General features: G+C 44.5%; 1 protein-coding gene across 1 annotated transcript in view; it reads left to right on the forward strand.

The window, feature by feature from the left end:
- The window catches only part of Lrig3 (leucine-rich repeats and immunoglobulin-like domains 3), a 49,141-nt gene extending 30,153 nt beyond the window's left edge, over positions 1 to 18,988 (forward strand). Inside the window, exons 6-19 of the mRNA NM_177152.5 lie at positions 244 to 387; positions 691 to 834; positions 1,233 to 1,376; positions 2,579 to 2,659; positions 3,718 to 3,789; positions 6,030 to 6,101; positions 6,571 to 6,734; positions 10,317 to 10,637; positions 12,099 to 12,380; positions 13,416 to 13,868; positions 14,530 to 14,688; positions 16,639 to 16,782; positions 16,881 to 17,150; positions 18,305 to 18,988. Coding sequence (NP_796126.4) covers positions 244 to 387; positions 691 to 834; positions 1,233 to 1,376; positions 2,579 to 2,659; positions 3,718 to 3,789; positions 6,030 to 6,101; positions 6,571 to 6,734; positions 10,317 to 10,637; positions 12,099 to 12,380; positions 13,416 to 13,868; positions 14,530 to 14,688; positions 16,639 to 16,782; positions 16,881 to 17,150; positions 18,305 to 18,549 — 2,695 coding nt within the window. The 3' untranslated portion in view covers positions 18,550 to 18,988. The remainder of the gene's footprint in view (positions 1 to 243; positions 388 to 690; positions 835 to 1,232; positions 1,377 to 2,578; positions 2,660 to 3,717; positions 3,790 to 6,029; positions 6,102 to 6,570; positions 6,735 to 10,316; positions 10,638 to 12,098; positions 12,381 to 13,415; positions 13,869 to 14,529; positions 14,689 to 16,638; positions 16,783 to 16,880; positions 17,151 to 18,304) is intronic.
- The last annotated feature ends 1,401 nt before the right edge of the window (positions 18,989 to 20,389 follow it).

The raw sequence follows: 20,389 nt of genomic DNA on the forward strand, positions 1-20,389 counted from the left end.
GTGTTTCCTTTATTATATTATTCATATATATATATCGTGTTTTACATAGGCATTCACTCCCTGTAATAAATTGGAGGGGAAAAAAATGAAATCCTTGTCAATAAAGTGCCTGGGAAATGGAAAACATTCTTGCAGTTTTAGCACTGACTGGGTTAAATATATTGCAGCGTATGACACGTTTTTCTTACCATTAGAATTTAATTGTCACATGAATTAACGGCTTAATTGTAATGTCCAACACAGTGAGCTGAACAGAAACAAGATTAAGAACGTGGATGGACTCACATTCCAAGGACTTGGTGCACTGAAGTCTCTGAAAATGCAAAGAAACGGAGTGACAAAGCTGATGGATGGAGCTTTTTGGGGGCTGAGCAACATGGAAGTCCTGTAAGTGTGGGTTACCGAAGTTCCCACTCAGATACACTGACCCCCAAATACTGAGTGGACACCTGGTAGCTCTCCTTTGAAAAGCCTCATTAGATTCTCATGCTATACAATCATAGTTATAATTACTTAGTCATGTTCCAGGTGAACTGCATGAATCTTTTGCTGATCTCCTTATATATCAAAGCCGACTATCTAGGCGTGTTAGGGATATGTCATCAGTTGCTTACAGCCAGCTATGCATGGCTTTGAAGAGAGTAGATCGTGAACTCTGGATCCCACCCTTGGTTCTCATTGTACATGCAGGCAGCTGGACCATAACAACCTAACCGAGATTACCAAAGGCTGGCTCTATGGCTTGTTGATGCTGCGGGAACTTCATCTGAGCCAGAACGCCATCAACAGGATCAGCCCGGATGCCTGGGAGTTCTGCCAGAAACTCAGTGAGCTGTAAGTTGCCTTTTATTCTCCTCAGGTTCGAGAGCAGGGATCCTGCTGGAGTAGGAGTTTCTTACCATTGACCTGTGAAATTTTTGCAACAAAGTTGCCAAGGCGACAGCCGCTTTTCTGTGTGCCCCTGATGCTGTGTTTTCGGCTGTGATACTTTGGAGCCAATGCCTCTCTTTGCAGTTCTTTGTCGAGTTGACAGAAGTAGTCATTGTTTCATGGACTATTTATTTAATTTTAATTACTGGGATTAGGAGTAATGTTTACCTGGTTACTGTAAGGCAGAATGTTAAAACAGGATTATTGTAGTTACATTTATTACCTCTTTTTTAGAAAACAGATTATTATGTTGAATGGAAAGATAAAAGCTTTGTTGTTGTTGTTGTTGTTGTTTTTTGCAGAGACCTGACTTTCAACCACTTATCAAGGCTAGACGATTCCAGCTTCCTGGGCCTAAGCCTACTAAATGCCCTCCACATTGGGAATAACAAAGTCAGCTACATTGCTGACTGTGCCTTCCGGGGGCTTACCAGTTTAAAGACTTTGTAAGTTACACATTTTGCTCTTGGTACACGAGCCTAATTGGTTCCTAAATGTGCCCACTTTTCTCCCAGCAGATTTCCTTTGTTGTTGAGGAAATGTGTACAGCCTCAAAAGTGGGCTCTTAATCTTTCCCAGAGCAGTCTGATTAGAATAGATCTATTTCATCCATGTGTGTTTCTTAAAGGGATTTTAAAAGGACGCTGATCAGCGTGCCTGGTGATTGCAGTGTCCCTCTTCCACGGCATCGCTAGGAAGTTCAGAACTGCTGAAGAAAAAAAAAAAAGAAAGATTTAAGTCCACTAAGTTTTGTCTTTATAAAATGCAGATTAAAAACAAGACGCAGCAGAAAGAACTATAGAAAGGGCCTGAAGGGAGCCGAGTGTTTATTCTTCTGGTTCCCACCCTTTGATTTCTGTCCTCAGGAAGAAAAGCATTGCATTAACTGACCTGAAAAATCTCTCCAATGTTAATTTAATGTGGGCTTCAGGATTTTGCACTCAGAAACCCTGCGCTCTGTCCCATCTGAACCATTAGAGTGGAAAGACATGCTATATGCTTTGGCTCTTCTCTGTCTTTGTGATGGGGACTTGTTTTTCTTTTTCCTTTTCTTTTCTCTTTCTTTCTTTTTTCTTTTCTTCTTCTTCTTCTTCTTCTTCTTCTTCTTCTTCTTCTTCTTCTTCTTCTTCTTCTTCTTCTTCTTCTTCTCCTTCTCCTCCTCCTCCTCCTCCTCCTCCTCCTTCTTCTTCTTCTTCTTCTTCTTCTTCTTTTTTTTTTTTTTTTTGAGACAGGGTTTCTCTGTGTAGCCCTGGCTGTCCTGGAACTCACTCTGTAGACCAGGCTGGGCTCAAACTCAGAAATCCACCTGTCTCTGCCTCCCAAGTGCTGGGATTAAAGGCGTGCGCCACCACTTACTGGAAGGAACTTGGTTTTAAATTTTAATGTATATTTCAAGTTGTTTGAGACGTGAGTGCTTAGTCACCTTCACTTAACAGGGCCAGGGTTACTGTCTTGATTTGGGGGAAGTTTTTAAAGTGTTGAGTGCAGGGTTCAGGATGTGAAAGGCACCTTGGAGAACTGAGTTTCTTCTTCTGAAGTGGGTGAAGGTGGGGGATTCGGAGGATTTTGTTACAAATAGGACACCACCTGGGTAGCAGCTAAAGTTTCTGAAAAGTGACTCTAAAGAGAATACCCGTGTTTTCCCTAGGGATCTGAGGAACAATGAAATCTCATGGACCATCGAAGACATGAGTGGGGCATTCTCTGGGCTGGACAGATTGAGGCAACTGTGAGTATGATTCGCCTACTCTATGACTTAAAATTGCTGTCTTCATTGAAGTCAGACTCATCAGGTGACATCATAGAGTCAGGAGTAAGCATGAGATGTGCTTGCACGCTTGGTCCTTCTCCTAAGCAAGTGGTATGGTTCATGACGTGTGTTCATATAATTACCTTTTCTTCCTTCTTTGGATGAAAGGAAGAAAATTCAATCCTGGAATTTGTCTAACTATTCATTCTGATACCTAGATAGGAACTTGCAAATTATGTTGGCTGTTACTCATTAGGGACGGTCACTGTGTAGAAGTGACTGTCTTTAAGAGATGCAAACACTTTTTGTTTTGCAATGAAATAGTCTTATAGACTGTTCTGTTTTCAGTTGATGATGAAGGGCATTTACAGAGAAAGAGTGGGGGAGCAAGCTGCACTGGGCGGGAGTGGGCAGTGTGATCCCCAGAGAGACTTCCGTAGCACCTGTGTTAGCGGACTGCACTTGCTGATGACTCTTCTATTGCTGTGATAAAATCTGACCAAAAGCAACTTAAGAGTTTATTTTGGCCTATGGTTCTAGACAGCTAGCTGTCTACCATGGTAAGAAAGCCATGGCGTCTGTTAGCAGCAGGAAGCTGAGAGACCACATCTCCGTTGCACACACAGGAAGCAGAATTGGTGCCAGACTATTAAACTCTCAAAGCCCAGCCCCAGTGACATACTTCCTCCAGCAAGTCTTCATAGCCTAAGCTTTCCATGGCAGTTCTGCCAGCTAGGGACCACATGTCCGAATACATGAGCTCACGGGGTCATTTCTTATTCAAACTGTTACATGGAGGAGTCTGTTTAGTACTTTGAAACCCGTGTTTGGTAATGTTACTGAATGAGATTCGAAGAGTCTAATCTTTCAAGTTACTGAACAAGATATGAAGAGTCCAATATTTTGGGTTACTTTGTTTAATTCAAGATAATAGTATTGCTCACCAATGAAAATAGTCATTTTTATAAGAATTCTGCTCCTAAAATGGCTTTCTAAAGTTAACTACAATGTGATTATATCTCTTGCCACCCCTGTAGAATTCTCCAGGGAAACCGGATTCGATCTATTACCAAAAAGGCCTTCGCTGGTTTGGACACATTGGAACACCTGTGAGTATTTGGAATTTAGTTCTCCTAAGGGTGCTCCAGGAGGGGTTTCTGTTTATAAAACAGTTGTGACAATATTCTCCCCATGTTGGAAAAGCTATTTATACATCTACCTGCCATTTGTCATCTTGCTTTCTGTCTACCATCAGTAGGTTATCTCTGAGCTTTCTTAGGATATAGTCTGGAGATATATATATACACACACACATACTATTTAGTACTTAACAAGAATTCTGTTCAGTAACTGTTGCTATTGTTTTAAAAAGTTAACTAGAATCCCTGAAGATTCGTGGGTTCTGTTTGTTTCCAAGTTAAGATGACTTAAATTTTAAAGAACAAGAAGAAATCCTTGGGAGTGCCACGGTGGGGATTTGAGGGCAGATGGTGGTATCTTGAGAAACTCTGTTGTTGTAATTACTTGATGTAAAACATACAGCCGAGATTTCTCTGTTTTTTTCTCCTGGTCTGCACTCATCAGTTGTGGACTGCCAGGAAAATAGGCTTTCTCTGGCTTCACAGAGATCCTATTTATCCCTTTATCCCTTTCCCCCTATATCCTGTATCCCTTTAGCCCTTGACCGGTTATGGTCCTGGGTCCATGTGGGTCTCAGGAACCTTTGGCACACATTTTTTAAAAATGAGATTTCTGGGTGGAAGGTTCTCAGCTACTTAAAGAAGACATTTAATATTGTGCAAGCTGGCCCAATGAACTGTTAGTTTCCTATTTGGATAGCCAGATCACAATGTAGGTTAGACTGTGCTTGCTTTATTGAGGAATGCTGTAGCCAGCAGTTTCCCTATGTGTTAACTTGGACACATGCTATCATTTAAGTGGACATTTGGATTGTGCCTCACCGGGACTGTGAATTTGGGTGTGATCTGTCTGTTGGCAACCTTGTGGGCATTTCCCGACACTGTACCAGTCGTTCAGAGAGAGAGAGACACGGACTGCCAGCCCCACCTAGGACAGCGCAGCAGTTAGAAATGGCAGAATGAGTCTGCAAAACTGAGCGCCACAGCATCAGGCCAGGATTGCTGTTATTGAAACAGATTGTTTTCAAAGGAAAACTAGCCAAAGGGTTTGTCAACTGGCCCGTTCCATTTCTGGGAAAGTGGAATTAGTGGATCAGCAGAGTATTAACCTCTGCTTCAATTTTCTTTAACCTTCCCTGACTCGCCCAGACTCTTTCCCTATCCAAGTCTGGCACTTTTGGTCTTTGTTTTCTATTTCTACATGTCTCATTCAAAATCCCCTTTGTGTGCTGTGAACCCTGTGTGTGTGTGTGTGTGTGTGTGTGTGTGTGTGTGTGTGTGTGTGTGTGGTATGTGTGTGTGTGTGTGTGTGTATGTGTGTATGTGTGTATGTGTGTATGTGTGTGTGTATGTGTGTGTGTGTATGTGTGTGTGTGTATGTGTGTGTATGTGTGTGTGTGTATGTGTGTGTGTGTGTGTATGTGTGTGTGTGTATGTGTGTGTGTATGTGTGTGTGTGTATGCGTGTGTGTCTGTGTGTATGTGTGTGTGTGTGTATGTGTGTGTGTATGTGTGTGTGTGTATATGTGTGTGTGTGTGCATGCGTGCACGCGGGGGATGGGGGAGAGGAATGTAACCATCATGGCTGGCAATTGACTTCAAACTGCTATAAAGTACCAGTTAAAAATAAAGCCAACACAAAATGTCCTCCCATTTTATAGCTGTCCTGCCTGAAACATTACTTGGTTTAATAAACACATTGCTGCCTTTGCAGCAGTGAGCTCTGTGGGACAAAATCAGGCTGGAATAGAAAATAATGGGCTTAACAACCTCCTTCCCCCTTCATGCCAAGCTGCGTAGTGAAGCCATCTTTAGCTGAGTTGCTTTGGGGATATGTGTGATAATGTATGCTAAAATCACTCGGCGCAGCACGTTATCACAGAAAGTGGGCTACCAGTGTTGTTTCCTAGGTTGTACCCCTAACTAATAGTGAATTTGAATAATGAGAAATGAAATGAGACAGCAGGCAGATCAGCCTGAGAGCCCTGAGGAGTGGACATCCTGGGCGGGTGACACAAGTAACTTCCCTGACCAGACTCTGGGTGCCTTGGTCGGAGCTTTGTGAGGGGCTTCTCTGCGCTTGTCCCGTTTACACATTTCAGCATGAAGTGTTTGGTTGGTGAACAGCCTGGGTTGTAGGGTGTGGCCCAGGCTTTAAGGACACACACCCTGGCCATAGTTCACCAGCGGGTTTGATTTTCTGTCTTCCAGGGACCTGAGTGGCAACGCCATCATGTCTCTACAGAGCAATGCGTTTTCCCAAATGAAGAAACTTCAGCAGCTGTAAGTTTTCCCTTTTTCTGCCCTAAGGGGGATGTCATGTGACGCAACATCTACAGAAAGCGTCTAGCACATTCTTGACATTATTAATGGTTATACCGGGAAACAAGGGGAGCGGGCCATTTATTCCCTTGGTTGCAACTGGAATTTCTTTTTCTGTTTTGAATTTGTAGCTTAAATTCGTGAGACCATATATAGTATGGTTCCTAAATATAGTTCTCGTTTTCCATTAGCTAGGAATTTCTGATGTATCGGTACTTATTCCTCCATAGGACAATAAGAACAGCAAAGACCAGGGGCCCTGCTAGCTCTGTTTCTTACATTTACCGTAGACTGTAGAATATTTACAACATCACACGTTCGGTTTCCTGATCCCCCCCTTCCCCGCTTGCCTCATATTTACGTAGGTTTGATTTACGTTTAGAAATCTGCATTTCATGCAAAACAAAATGAATGTAATTCTTCTCCTCAGGCATTTAAATACGTCGAGCCTTTTGTGTGACTGCCAGCTGAGATGGCTCCCACAGTGGGTGGCGGAGAACAACTTTCAGAGCTTCGTAAATGCCAGTTGTGCCCACCCTCAGCTGCTGAAAGGGAGGAGCATTTTCACTGTCAGCCCAGATGGCTTTGTGTGTGGTAAGTAAAGCGCCATCCTTGGTTTTTATTAATTCTCTTTCATTTCCCGCTCCTTTGTCCAAATGATGGTTTCGAAGAGATCTGTGTCCTCTGAATAAGCTTTTCCTCTTCTGCTGAGGTAGACAAAGTGGATCTGTTGTCTGCCGCTTGTTAAAGTTTTACAGATGTTGGTAGAGTTTTGGTATTTGTTTTAGCATCCGCGTGGTTTGCTGGCAGGAATGAAGTTGGAGCTTGAGAGAGCTGAGAGTCGGCCTGGCTCCCCTTTCACTGCACTTCCCCCACCATCCTGCACCCAGGCAGTGGAGACCCTTCCTGGGTTTTGGTGCCGCTTCTGGAAATGTCATACACACCTTTGTCCGTCATGATACTACATTGAGGCTTGCTCTCTTAATTCTAGAGACTGTTGGGAAAACCGTAGTTCCTAGTAGTCACTTTCAAAGATGGTCCCTGGACCTAGGAACTGCATTTGTCGTGTTAGTGGCAGTCATACCTGGAGGCTTGTGTGTGCTCTACCACTGAGCTGCACCACCAGCTCCCCACCTCTCACCGTTTTCTTTGTTTCTAAATATTTGAGGTGTGTGTGTGTGGGGGGGTCTCAGTGAGTAGTCTTGAACTCTCTCTACAGTCCAGCCTTCTATGGGGTCATAACTCTGAGCTACCTACCAGTCCAGGGAACTTGAAAGCTTCTTAACTGCCATTTCCCCCCTTTTAAAAATCAGTATGCTGTCTTTTAAAAGTTATAAATCCATAAATTCATATAATTATAAATTCATAAAAATCACAAATTCATACACATATATGTGAGGCTATCCTTTTTCAGCCCTTCCCCCACCCCCAAACCCCCTTCTCCCAGAATCTGGTTCCAAGTTTCCTGTCTTTTTGGTGGCCTGCTGTGTTTAACCAGTGTTGTCTGTGTGAGTGAGCATAGATGAGTGAATTATTTACTTGTGAAAGGACAATGCATTGTAGCATGTGACTCCCCATCCCTCAGTAACCATTAACTGCCTATAGCTCTCAAGGAGGAGTAGCACTAACGATGAGCCCCTCTAGCAGCCAAGATAGAAATATTGATGACCCAGCCTTGTATTTTGGGGCAGTTTGCTTTCTGCTCTTTATCCCTGGGGTTTTTTGAGAGGCCTGTAGGAAAAAAATAAATAAGTAGCTAAAGAATTAGGGCTACTGAGACATTAACTGCTGGTGGGTAAAGCATTAGGAATGGCAATTGAATTTGTTGTAAATAACTTAAAGATCCATTATCTTAGCAATCACGAGTCTCAGAATTTGAAGTCTCCCAGAGTTCCTGTATATAGTTAGGAACAGACCATGGTTAAAAAAATAGTTTTCATCTCTGACTCAGCTTTCTGTCAGCTCTTCACTCTTTACAAAAATAAATATGTGTATAAAACACAAAATCTAAATTTGCTTAAATTTAAGTTCATGTGAGGAAATACTACAGACCCACATTTTATACTGACATTTAAGTGTGACTAACACTGCTTTGTATATATATATGTGAGTGTGTATAATATTGTATACACACAAATGTATATATTTATATATATAACTTGTGCATATAATCATGTATTATATATAGCCTATATCACATATTCATATATTGCATATCATCATATTAAATATATTAATATATATATTTTAGGTTGCAGGATTTAAAGGTGTCAGCAAGTTTTTGGAAATAAAACCTCTGATATAGGCTTTGGATGCAAGTAAGCTTTTGGCAATCATCCACAAGGGCCTGCGTTATTCCTTCTTATACCTTTACCCCACAGTCTCCCAGTTCTCTGGCCTGGATATATGAACTCTGCGGGCTGTGAGACAAACCCATCCACATTACCCATAGTGCTTGTCCTTTTCTTTCCTTCTCCATTGTGATCAGAACACCAACGTATGGGATGGAAACCCACAGAGAGAAACCGTCCTATATAACAGGCATGGGCACAGTGTAGAAGGCCGTCAGCTAAGCCATGGTCAGAGCAGCACCCTGCTTCAGCTCATGGCCCCGAAAGCTTGTGTTTTCTGATTAGCTGTTATCCTGAAGTCAGTGTTGGGAGGTCTGGTAGTTTCCTTTGGGTTTGTGTAGACCATCTCTGAGAAACTGAAGTTCAAAAAAAGGTAACTCTTCCAAAAAGTAACAGGGAACTAAAAATAACTGTGTAGAAGCAGAGCTGGGCGCAGCTCTAATTACAATGTAGCCCTGACAGGCAGTGCAGCCTGATTGATGGACTGACCTGCTTCAGGCCCTAGCAGAACTCCAGCCTGCAGCTGCTGTTCCATTTGTTCTATTTATTGTTGGCTTTTTTGTTTGCTTGCTTGCTTTTTGTTCTTTGCTGTCTTTTCTTAATCTGTTTAGGCATGTGTGTGCCTGTTTGTTTGTGCATCATGTCTATGCAGGTGACTATAGGGCCAGAGTGGAATTAGAACCCCAGGAGCTGGAGTTATAGACAATGAGAGGGCGCTGGGAACCAAACCCAGGTCCTCTGCAGGCACAGCCAGTTACCGTAGTCTTGATGATATGGGTTAGGATCATTTGCCATTGCTCTCTGCTTGCATATGTTTTACTTTGTTTTTGACGGCAAGCCCGGGCAAAAGGTTGCAGTAGTTGAGAATAACACTCAGAGACCATCTGTGAGCCTAGAGGTGTTTAATCTGCTTTTCTGCCTTCCTTAAAAAAATATTCTTGCTGGGTGGTAGTGGCACACACCTTTAATCCCAGCACTCTAGAGGCCAAACCAAAACAAAAATGTATGTGTGTGCATTGTATATATACATTATTATAATATATATGTGTGTGTGTGTATACATGTGTGTAATCTGTATATGTAACATAAACATTATATGTGCTAGAATATATACTATATATATAAATGTAAATGTATGTATGTGTATATATATAAGATGTATATGTGTGTGCATATATATAATATATATATATATATAATACATATACTGTAACATACATAACTAAACATAAGAATAAATACACACACACATATATATGTAAATATATATTCATGTATGTATATATGTACTCTTATGTTTAATGGTAATTAATATGGTAATTATACGTGTGCATGGGATACACTGTGACAGTTCAATACAGGAAGTTGTGCTGCAAGATCAGGCTACCTGGTGGATCCATCAGCTCAAACCTAAATCACTTCTTTCTGCTGGGAGTATTGCACATCCCCTCCACAGGCTCCTGAAATCGTCACGTACTTGCTGTCAGGCGATGGTAGCCACTATGTCACTCTAGGTCCCTCATGACTTGTTCCCTCCTCCTCCTGTGCTTACACAGAACAGCAGACACATGGCATCAACCCTTGTGACCATTTCAGGGTAACACTTCTCTCAGGTAAATAATGGTGGAACCGCTGTCCCCACTGGACAGTTTACATATGCACAGTCTTTTGGTTGTTGCTCATCCCTGCGTCAGCTGCTATGTCTGTAAGACCCAGGCAGGGCATCAACCCTAGCTGCCCTAGACTCTTTCCCAGTGTTGACGTCTTAGGCCGGTGTACTCTCGGGCCCTCAAGTCATTTGTTTCCTTCTTTCCATTTTAAACAGATGATTTTCCCAAACCCCAGATCACCGTCCAGCCAGAAACGCAGTCGGCAATAAAGGGCTCCGACGTGAGTTTTACCTGCTCGGCTGCTAGCAGCAGTGACTCCCCTATGACGTTCGCTTGGAAGAAAGACAACGAAGCGCTTCAGGATGCAGAGATGGAGAACTACGCACACCTGCGGGCCCAGGGAGGCGAGCTGATGGAGTATACCACCATCCTGAGGCTGCGCAATGTGGAATTCACCAGCGAAGGGAAGTACCAGTGTGTCATCTCCAACCACTTCGGTTCGTCATACTCCGTCAAAGCCAAGCTCACCATCAACAGTGAGTAATCCACTCGCTGCCACTGTTTAGAGATGTTTAGAGAAAGTGGTCGTGTCTGTCTGTCCCCCTTCTCCCCCTCAATCCCAATGCTTTTCTTTCGCATTGTTTCCCACCCAGCCCCTTCCCTGCCTCTCGAAACACAAAATCACATACAGTTGGTGATTGGCAGGGTGAACCAGGATTAAAATGAACCAGACCCTTTGTCTGGGACACAGCGATGTGAAGGGCCACAGAGTATATGTTTAAAGCACATGGCCTTTAACTGAGCTCCGGGTGTGAATCCTGCCACTCCTGGTATATGGCTGTGCGACTCTCAGCAACTGATTTACTCTGTTCCCTGTATCTTTCAACTTAAGAAATGAGGCTGGAGGCATGGCTCAGTGGTTAAGAGCACTGGCTGCTCTTCTAAAGAAGCCATGTTCAATTCCTACCACCCACAGAGCAGCTTATAACTGTCTCTAACTCCAGTTCCAGAGGATCCAACACTCTCACACAGAAAACAACAACGCACCTAAAAAAAAAATATAGTTTCCGAGTGTCACTTCATAGAAATGTCATGACTCATAGATAAGATAATGTGTGTCAGAGGCTTGGTGGAGTGCCTGTGTATATATATATATATATACATACATACATGTGTGTGTATTTATTCTTGTGTTTGGTTATGTATGTTACAGTATATGTTTTATATATATATATATATGTATATGTATATGTATATGTATATGTATATGTATATGTATATGTATATGTATATATAATACACACACATATATACATCTTATATATATACATATACATATACATACATGTACATTTATATATGTAGTGCACGCTCCGTGAGGCGCTTACTTATAGCAGCCACTGTTAATAAACAGTAGCCCTGTAACATCGTTTGTACCGCAGGCACACAATCCTACCATTCTAAGATTGTATTTTGGGTGCTCCCTGCTCCTCCCTTTATCATTTCGACTGTCGATGTCTGCCTGGTAGAACATTTAGATGATGATTCATACTGAATTCATTCAGCAGGCAGGTGCCAAGGCCTGGCACCTAGGAGAATTTAGAGTGTAGAACGGGATAGAGTCACCACGTGTTAGGTCCTACAGGACTGGAAAGAAATAGATGACGTGAATATTCACAGTACAGAAAGATGTATTGATTTGGCCAAGATCTCACACTTAAATTATTGAGCAAACTCAAATGTGGCCAGAGAATGCCAGGAGGATCTTCATCTGGGGATCCTGCGACCCTGTGTCATCCTGACTCCCTCACACCTGTGCCTTTGTCAACTTCATATCTACGGCTCTGACTCTGAGTTAGAAAGAACCCTTTCTGACCACAGCCAGCCACCGCGGTGAGCACCTGGGGAGAGGAGTGACGTCACACCCGCACCGCCTCTGTGACTGAGCACCTGGGGCGAGGACCTACCTCACGTATACATTGCTTTTGTGATTTCAGTGTTGCCTTCCTTTACCAAGACCCCCATGGACCTCACCATCCGTGCCGGGGCCATGGCCCGCCTGGAGTGTGCTGCCGTGGGGCACCCAGCCCCACAGATAGCCTGGCAGAAGGATGGAGGCACGGACTTCCCGGCCGCCCGAGAGAGACGCATGCACGTGATGCCCGAGGATGACGTCTTCTTCATCGTGGACGTGAAGATCGAGGACATCGGGGTTTACAGCTGCACAGCTCAGAACAGTGCAGGGAGCGTCTCTGCAAACGCAACCCTGACTGTGCTAGGTGAGGCAGTTTCTTAAGACTTCAAGGTCATCTCCAGTGCCCCAACTCACACAGAGACCCTCCATGCTAGAAGCTGCTGGGAGATGGGCAGGGGGTCGGGGTGAAGAGCCAGAGAGCTCTGCCTTCAAAAAAAAAAAAATGCTAAACAGCTTCTGGGTAGTTCTGAATCCAGGGACATATTACACATTCCTGTCTGTGGTCAGGGAGATGAATCTGCCCCTTGGCTCCAAGTACAATCTCCAGGGTTACCCTTGTGTACAGGGATTTTTCACAACCATCGGTCCTCTCTGTGTTATAAAGGATGTGTAAGGACTCGTCTATAGCTAGATCGGCAAGACCTGTTGTCTCTGTTCCTCCTCCTGAGCCTCTGTGTAGAAGTTCCAGTCCTTACCTTACCTCACCTGTTTGTCAGATTAGGAGAATATTCATGATTCACGTGTCTTCGGGTGAGTTACAATAACCCACCAAGATGCGAGGTGCCAGGTAGTAGAGCGCAGGTCCAAGATTTTCATACAGACCCAGGTAACTGACGTGAGAAACTTGATTTTAAAAGAATCAAGTGTGGGGCTGGAGAGATGGCTCTGTGGTTAAGAATTTGTACCGTTCCAGAACCCACACTGGACAGTTCTCGGGTGCCTTTAACTCCAGCTCCGGACTCATCACCTCAGGTCTCCACAGGCATCTCTCTTGCATGCACATTCCCAAAGACAGACACACAAGTACAGTGCCCATAATAAAAAGTAATAAAGGGAAATCTCTAGAAGCATCCGAGATGCATTAAAGTCACATATTTTCTAGATTTTAAAAATTTGCTAACCTTGGCAAAACTGAGGGAGGTCAAGATAAAAATTAAGTCAGTTTGACCCTTAACCTGGTGGGAGGAGTGACATGACCCAAGGTTGCTTTGCTCAGCTTCCGTTTAATACACTTGTCCGGCGATCTGTAGGAGCGAGTGTCCAATTTAGATAAGTTCACCCGCTAGGTCTTATGTGGAACCGGGTTTTCATCTAGGAAATTAAAACCTTGTGCTTTCAGAGACGCCGTCATTTTTGCGGCCCCTGTTAGACAGAACCGTCACCAAGGGAGAAACAGCGGTCCTGCAGTGCATTGCTGGAGGGAGCCCGCCCCCTCGGCTGAACTGGACGAAAGATGACAGCCCTTTGGTGGTGACCGAGAGGCACTTTTTTGCAGCAGGCAACCAGCTGCTGATCATCGTGGACTCGGACGTCAGCGACGCCGGGAAATACACGTGTGAGATGTCCAATACCCTTGGCACCGAGAGAGGCAACGTTCGCCTCAGTGTGATCCCTACTCCGACCTGCGACTCCCCTCACATGACTGCCCCATCGCTGGACGGCGATGGATGGGCCACCGTGGGCGTGGTGATCATAGCTGTGGTTTGCTGTGTGGTGGGCACATCCCTCGTGTGGGTGGTCATCATATACCACACAAGGCGGAGGAACGAAGACTGCAGCATTACCAACACAGGTGTGTAAACACGAGCCGTCACGTGTGCTTGCGGTGGGTTTCACAGACATTCGCTGCTAGAATGTGTCTCCCAGTCCCAGTCGGTCTCGGGAGGTGACTCATTGGCTGCATGCTGCAGGGATGTCTTCAGCTAAAACGTGATACCATTCTGAAAGAACGCGTTGCACAAAGGTGAACCCTGTTATTAAAACCTCATCAGGATACTCCTGGTGGCCGAGACAGAAAATCCAAGCAGAGTGAAGTAGCCCTTCATCTCTAGGATGGATCTAGGGATGTAGGAGCCATCAGGGAGTCGGCTCACTCTCCAGCATGCTGTCCTAGTTTATGATCTGTGTGCACATGTGCACACGCAGCATTTTGTGGGTTGTGAGGATGGACCACTGTGGATGAGACAAGTGGTCAAAGGCCTGGAGTCATGGTCTTGAGTCGTTTCCTATTTAACATGTCGTTTTGAAATTTGGGCAGGGGTGTATTCCCTGGGTAACAAAGTAAAACTTAGCTAGGGTCATAGAGCTGCAAAGCCATCCCTTGCCATCTCTGGTTTGCCCAGAATAGATCTTCCCTGACTGTTGTTATAGAAACCAGAACAGCCTGAATTATACAGCCTGCACCAACCATGGTGAAGCACGGCTATTGATGGAATGCTGTTGTTTGGTTACAGATGAGACCAACTTGCCGGCTGACATCCCTAGTTATCTATCATCTCAGGGAACACTAGCTGACAGGCAGGACGGGTACATCTCCTCAGAAAGCGGAAGTCACCACCAGTTCGTGACTTCTTCGGGAGGCGGATTTTTCTTACCACAACACGACGGTGCTGGTGAGTGTCTGAGATGTCCGTGGACTGTTTTGAGGTCACGGATAGAGTCCTGGGTGGAATAGTAATTCGCAGAAGAAATTGTTAACAGTGATGAGGTCCTGGCCCAAGGTTACAAACAAAGCTACCATCCCTTCCCCACATCTGCTTTTTGAGACTGGACATAAAAGTTGTATTAAAGACTAGATGCTGTGGACAGACACACAGCGGGTGAATTCTCAGGGAAAGAGGATCCACCTGCTCTGAGGAGGAATAGGGTCCTTTTATAACTGCTCGGAGAATAAATCTAAACAAGAAAGCAAAAAGACCAACACATGTGAAAAAACAGAACAAAGGAACTGAAGGGAATGATAGAAAATGGAAAGACCTCCCATGCTCAGGGACTGGAAAAATGAGTATCCAGGCAAATGGCTATACGATCAGGAACAGTCTACAGATGCATGGCAACGGCCACAAGATTCCAGCGCCTGTGGCCTGGAGAGATGGCTCAGCTGTTAAGAGCACTTACTGCTCCTCCAAAGGACATTGGTTTGCTTCCCAGTGGCCTAGAACTGCCTGTAATTTCAGCTCTGGGGGATCTTCTCTTTTATGTTTACACACACACACACACTATCCTTTCTTAAATTCTTGAAAAGCACTTCTTTTTTTTTTTTTTGATGGTAAAAAAAGATAGACAAATTGCAAATTGGTCAAATTTCGTTTCTCTGAGGACCGTCCTGTTTCCTTCACATTGTGACTGTTCTTGGGCACTGAATGTCCCCAGTTGGCATCTCCTGCATAGTGTCTGAGGCTTAAAGACTACAGCTGAAAAGCTGATGCCATCCCTACTGTAGGTGCCTTAGATATCAGCCAATCAAGGGAGGGAGTGTGGTGTAGAAGCATCCCCGCCCAGACCCATTCATTCCCTCCATGCACAGGCAGTGCCAACGCTGCCCAGAGAGGTGGTTTAAAGGAACATACGCATGCTCGGTGCATGCCACGGACTCTGCTTTGCTGCTGGCTCTTCTCGGCATTTTATGTGTAGCGCGAGCCCGTACTGAGTATTTGTGTTTGCTCGATATCAGACTGTATGGTTGGGAAGGAAGTGTGCTTCTTTTCAGCTTCAGAGTTAGTCACTGGTGAGACAAATGCTCGTGGGGAGGGTGGTGAGGACAGACACAGACAGACAGACCGACCAGCTATGCAGAAATGCTTGGCAAAAGACAGTAAGAGCAGATACAGTGATAAGATCCAAGCATGAAGTGAGTGTGAAGATTGGCAAAGAGCAGAGACCCAACCTCAGCCAGCTATGATGAGACTGAGAACACATGATTAACACCCATTCAGGGACAGGATGCGGGTATAGAGCAGCTCCAGGGCCTCCAAACATTGCTGAGCCACAGTGTGCTTCTTTCTTAGTGCACATAGCATCCATCCCGTTGCCATGGCAACTCCAATACGATCCTATCAGTGGTCCTCCTCCTAGTCCTCCCATGACTGCTGACTACCCCGAGATGGTTTGGTTTTTGACTCCTCTTTGAGGCAGGAAACTAAGAGGTGACTAGCCAAATGTTGATACCTGGCTCTAGTCAATTTTGACGTTTTTTCAGGAAAGCAATATTCTGGAAAGTTCAAACCATGGCTGTAGACACAGATCCATTTCCCTTAAAACTCGAGTGGGGCTAGTTGCAAGGTTGACATACCTCGCTCAATGGATAATCAGGCCTCTCTAGATGCCTGAGTTGGTGGATCCTAACTTGCAGTGTTTACAGTTGTGGACCAAGGATAGCTTCAGCAGGCCGTTGGGAGCCCAGATTCACAGGCCTCAGGAAGTTTGAAAAATTACTCCGTGCGTGTCCACTTTTTCCTCCTTAGGACATTCTATCCCAGTTTTCTTCTATAAATAAGGGAAGTGCAGACTCGGAGAGAGTGTTGGGTACAGCTGGTTCACTGACTGAAGGTTGTGTTTTAAAGGGACCTGCCATTTTGACGACAGCAGTGAGGCTGATGTGGAAGCCGCTTCTGACCCGTTTCTTTGCCCATTCGTGGGCTCCACAGGCCCTGTGTATCTACAGGGGAATCTGTACAGCCCAGATCCATTTGAAGTTTATCTTCCAGGTATGTTTTTGTTTTGCTTGAATACAGTTTTGTTTCCTGGGAAGACTTCTTAGCATGCTAACTCTGTCTCTTTTTGTTATGGATTCCAACTTGAAAAGGTTGCAGCTCTGACCCGAGGACCGCTTTAATGGATCACTGTGAGTCCAGCTACGTGAAGCAGGACCGCTTCTCCTGTGCTCGTCCCTCAGAGGAACCCTGTGAACGGAGCCTCAAGAGCATCCCATGGCCACATTCCAGAAAGCTCACCGACTCCACATATCCTCCGAATGAGGGACACACAGTTCAGACTCTGTGTCTAAACAAGTCCTCCGTGGATTTCAGTACAGGGCCGGAACCAGGATCGGCTACTTCAAGTAACTCATTCATGGGTACGTTTGTCAACCTGACTTCTCAGACTCAAAGCATTGGTCAGTAGTTTCATTCCTGATGTCGCCGTGAGATCCTGTGAGTTCTAAATCCTCTGCGCTTCTGAAATACACTTGGGTGGGAATTGTGTGTGGTTATGGTTTTCATCTGTACCTAAGCCCAGGAGCTTTCTGGATGGTGCTGTGTGTGGTGTGTAGGAGACGAGAGTTTGGAGAGATGACTTAGTAGCTGAGCTTGTCAGCCGTGTGGAAAAAGTGGTTTTGGGTCCCGGCAGCCTGACGGGTGGAGCTGTATACTCTGCGTGGTTGTGGTTTTCAGATGTCTCGTGGCTTCTGACTGAACTCACAGTGGAGGCCGGGGAAAGCAACATCCTACCTAGCCTAGCTTCAGACAAGCAAGACAACCTTCAGCTGAGGAGGCCTGTGGTGCCCGCGGCACAAGCCAGCGCATTCAGACAGCAGCTAGCACTGTGGGTAGAGTGTGAATTTTTTGGTCTCATGTGTGGAAACCGTTGGAGGGAAGAACAGAGAATGGATGCTCTTTTTATGGAGTGAAGCAATCAGGGGAGAAAAAAAAAACAAGCCTCAACCTGCCGTGGCGTGTTTTTGTGTTCTTGGTTTGTTTTTAAAGGAGAATTCCAAACGATTCTACTTGAGTGTTTACCCTTTGTCCCAGTATGATTGTTTATATACCTCCCTGAAGGCAAGAAAATGGAAGTATGTTTTGTATAACTAGGGAAGAAATTCTAGTTAATTGAATGATTTTTTTGCTGCAGTTGAAGAAAAGGCAGGACCCAAATCTTGAAAGAAGGCCTGCTGTATTCAGGCAGAACGGCTTCCCTACCGTGCAGTCCTCCTTCAGGGAGAATCATGGGCTATGGGCTCACACATCCTCAAGCCAAGGCCTTGGCAGACTTCAGGAACTTCGTTGTTCGGTGATGAGTGTTCCTAAGAGTTGTGAGCAAAGATTAAAATGGACGCATTTATTTGATGGTCTAAATAAGCGGGTGTGCAGTGCTGTGTTCTGTAAATAGTCTGTTCTCAGGGAGGACCGACACTGCACAGGCATTTACAGACAAGCTTCCCGTGTCCCTTTCAGGGTTCGTTCGGGTGCTAGCAGGAGTACCCAGGCGCTCATGGGGTCTCTTTTCTTTCAGGAACCTTCGGAAAACCTCTGAGGAGACCACACCTGGATGCCTTTTCAAGCTCCGCACAACCGCCAGACTGTCAGCCAAGGCCCTGTCACGGGAAATCGCTTTCCTCGCCAGAGCTGGACTCTGAATCAGAAGAAAATGACAAAGAAAGGACAGATTTTCGGGAAGAGAATCACAGGTGTACTTATCAACAGATATTCCACACTTACAGGACTCCAGATTGCCAGCCTTGTGATTCAGACACATAGACCAGAAGGGACCAAGAAAAAGCTTCCACACGCTACCTCAGCTGGGCTTCTATTTAAAGGAGACAGAATCCTAGGTTTTTAAACAGACTTACAAAGTTTAAAAAGGAAAAAAAAAAAGATGCTTTATTTATATAGATGAACCAAAATTACAAAACGTTATAAAAATTTTATACCGGGAATAACTTTCATATAAAAAAATACGTCTTTAAAAGTATTTTATAACTTTGTTTTATATGAAAATAGCTTATGTAAATTAATGGTATGAGTCCATGACTATTTTATGTATTTTTATAAAACCAGATTTCTTTTTATGGAGTACTGAAGTTTTTTCAATAACCCCGTCTTAACTCGCTTTTCTGAGTGGCGGTCGCTCGCTCCCTACAATTCCACACACCATGTTAATAAAATGTGCCATTGGGTGCCACGCCCCATTTATACCATAATAGTCTCCAATGCATTTTAGACCTAACTCATTCCAGTTATCACATCTCAAATGAATTAAAGTTATATTTAGCATATTAAAGGACAGCTAAACATCCCATTCCTCCCACCTCCCCAGAGTGCTGTGTTAACGGACTGACATCCGTGGTCCACAGCCAAGCACGCTACATGAGGAGTCACTCACAGCCATCAGAAACATATTTCTAGCTTCACAAACAGACAGATCTGCTGCTGCTGCTGCTGCGGTCTGGCCACCACTGTAGCTGATGAGACTGCACAATCCGAGTTTCCTTCATGAAGCTGATGCCTTGTAGGCCTGCATCTCGTGTCTACCCAGGACCTTCCCATCCACCGTGGCTTATGCTATAACTAGGGCGCTCTTCCTTGCATGTCTCTGAAGTGGAGAGGGATACTGTGAAGATCGGATTTCATCTGCAGCTGCTATGGGATGCTATCCCGCTATGCTGAGCTGACTGGTGCACACATAGCAACTTGGTTACTGGTCTTCACAAGAGGTGGTGGGTGCACACATACCAATGTGGCTGGAATGTGCACAGTGCTCTGAAGGCATTCTGAAGTAATTTTTTTTAATGATCATATCTTTCTAACTTCATCATTTCAGTCTCTACTTGGTTGGAATTTAAGGGACTGAATGTGTTAGTCCAATACCTAAGGTCATTTAAGGTGTTTGCTTTAAATACTATTAGGAAGCCTGGCAGTGGTGGTGCAAGCCTTTAATCCCAGCATTCGGGAGGCAGAGGCAGGCGGATTTCTGAGTTCGAGGCCAGCCTGGTCTACAGAGTGAGTTCCAGGACAGCCAGGGCTACACAGAGAAACCTTGTCCCCCCAAAAAAACAAAAACAAAAAACCAAAATAAATAGTATTCGGGAGACTGTTACATGCCAAGCTCACGCACATAGGAATGAGCAGATTGTCAACACTACATAATATGGCTGCAAGAAAAAGAATAGATAAACTTATGCATTGGAAGACTCTTGCGATAAAACTGGACATGTGTTGTTGGGGAACACTGGTTTGTATGTGCCATTTAAAGAAAACATTTTGGCCTGAGACAAATTGTCACGACAAGAGTTAGTACAGCATACTAAATTTAAAAAAAAGAGTCAGAAAACAAACCTTGAGGCGGTAGATTTTAGTCATTTTCGTCTGTATTGTTACCCCAAGCACTGCAAACGTGGGCTTCTTAATTGGGAACGTCTTTTTAAAGGAGCTATATTTTTTCTTCTAACTTTAGTACAAAAGTTTAAAGCAGCACCTTAAGTGGAAACACTGGATTCCAGTGCCGGAAAGAAGGCTCATTGGGGAAGGACCCTTGCTGGTTTCACAGAGGGCCTGAGTTCAGTTCCCAACACCCATATATCGGCTCACAACACTCTAA

Source organism: Mus musculus, chromosome 10, assembly GCF_000001635.26.
Source record: "Mus musculus strain C57BL/6J chromosome 10, GRCm38.p6 C57BL/6J".
Taxonomy (NCBI): domain Eukaryota; kingdom Metazoa; phylum Chordata; class Mammalia; order Rodentia; family Muridae; genus Mus; species Mus musculus.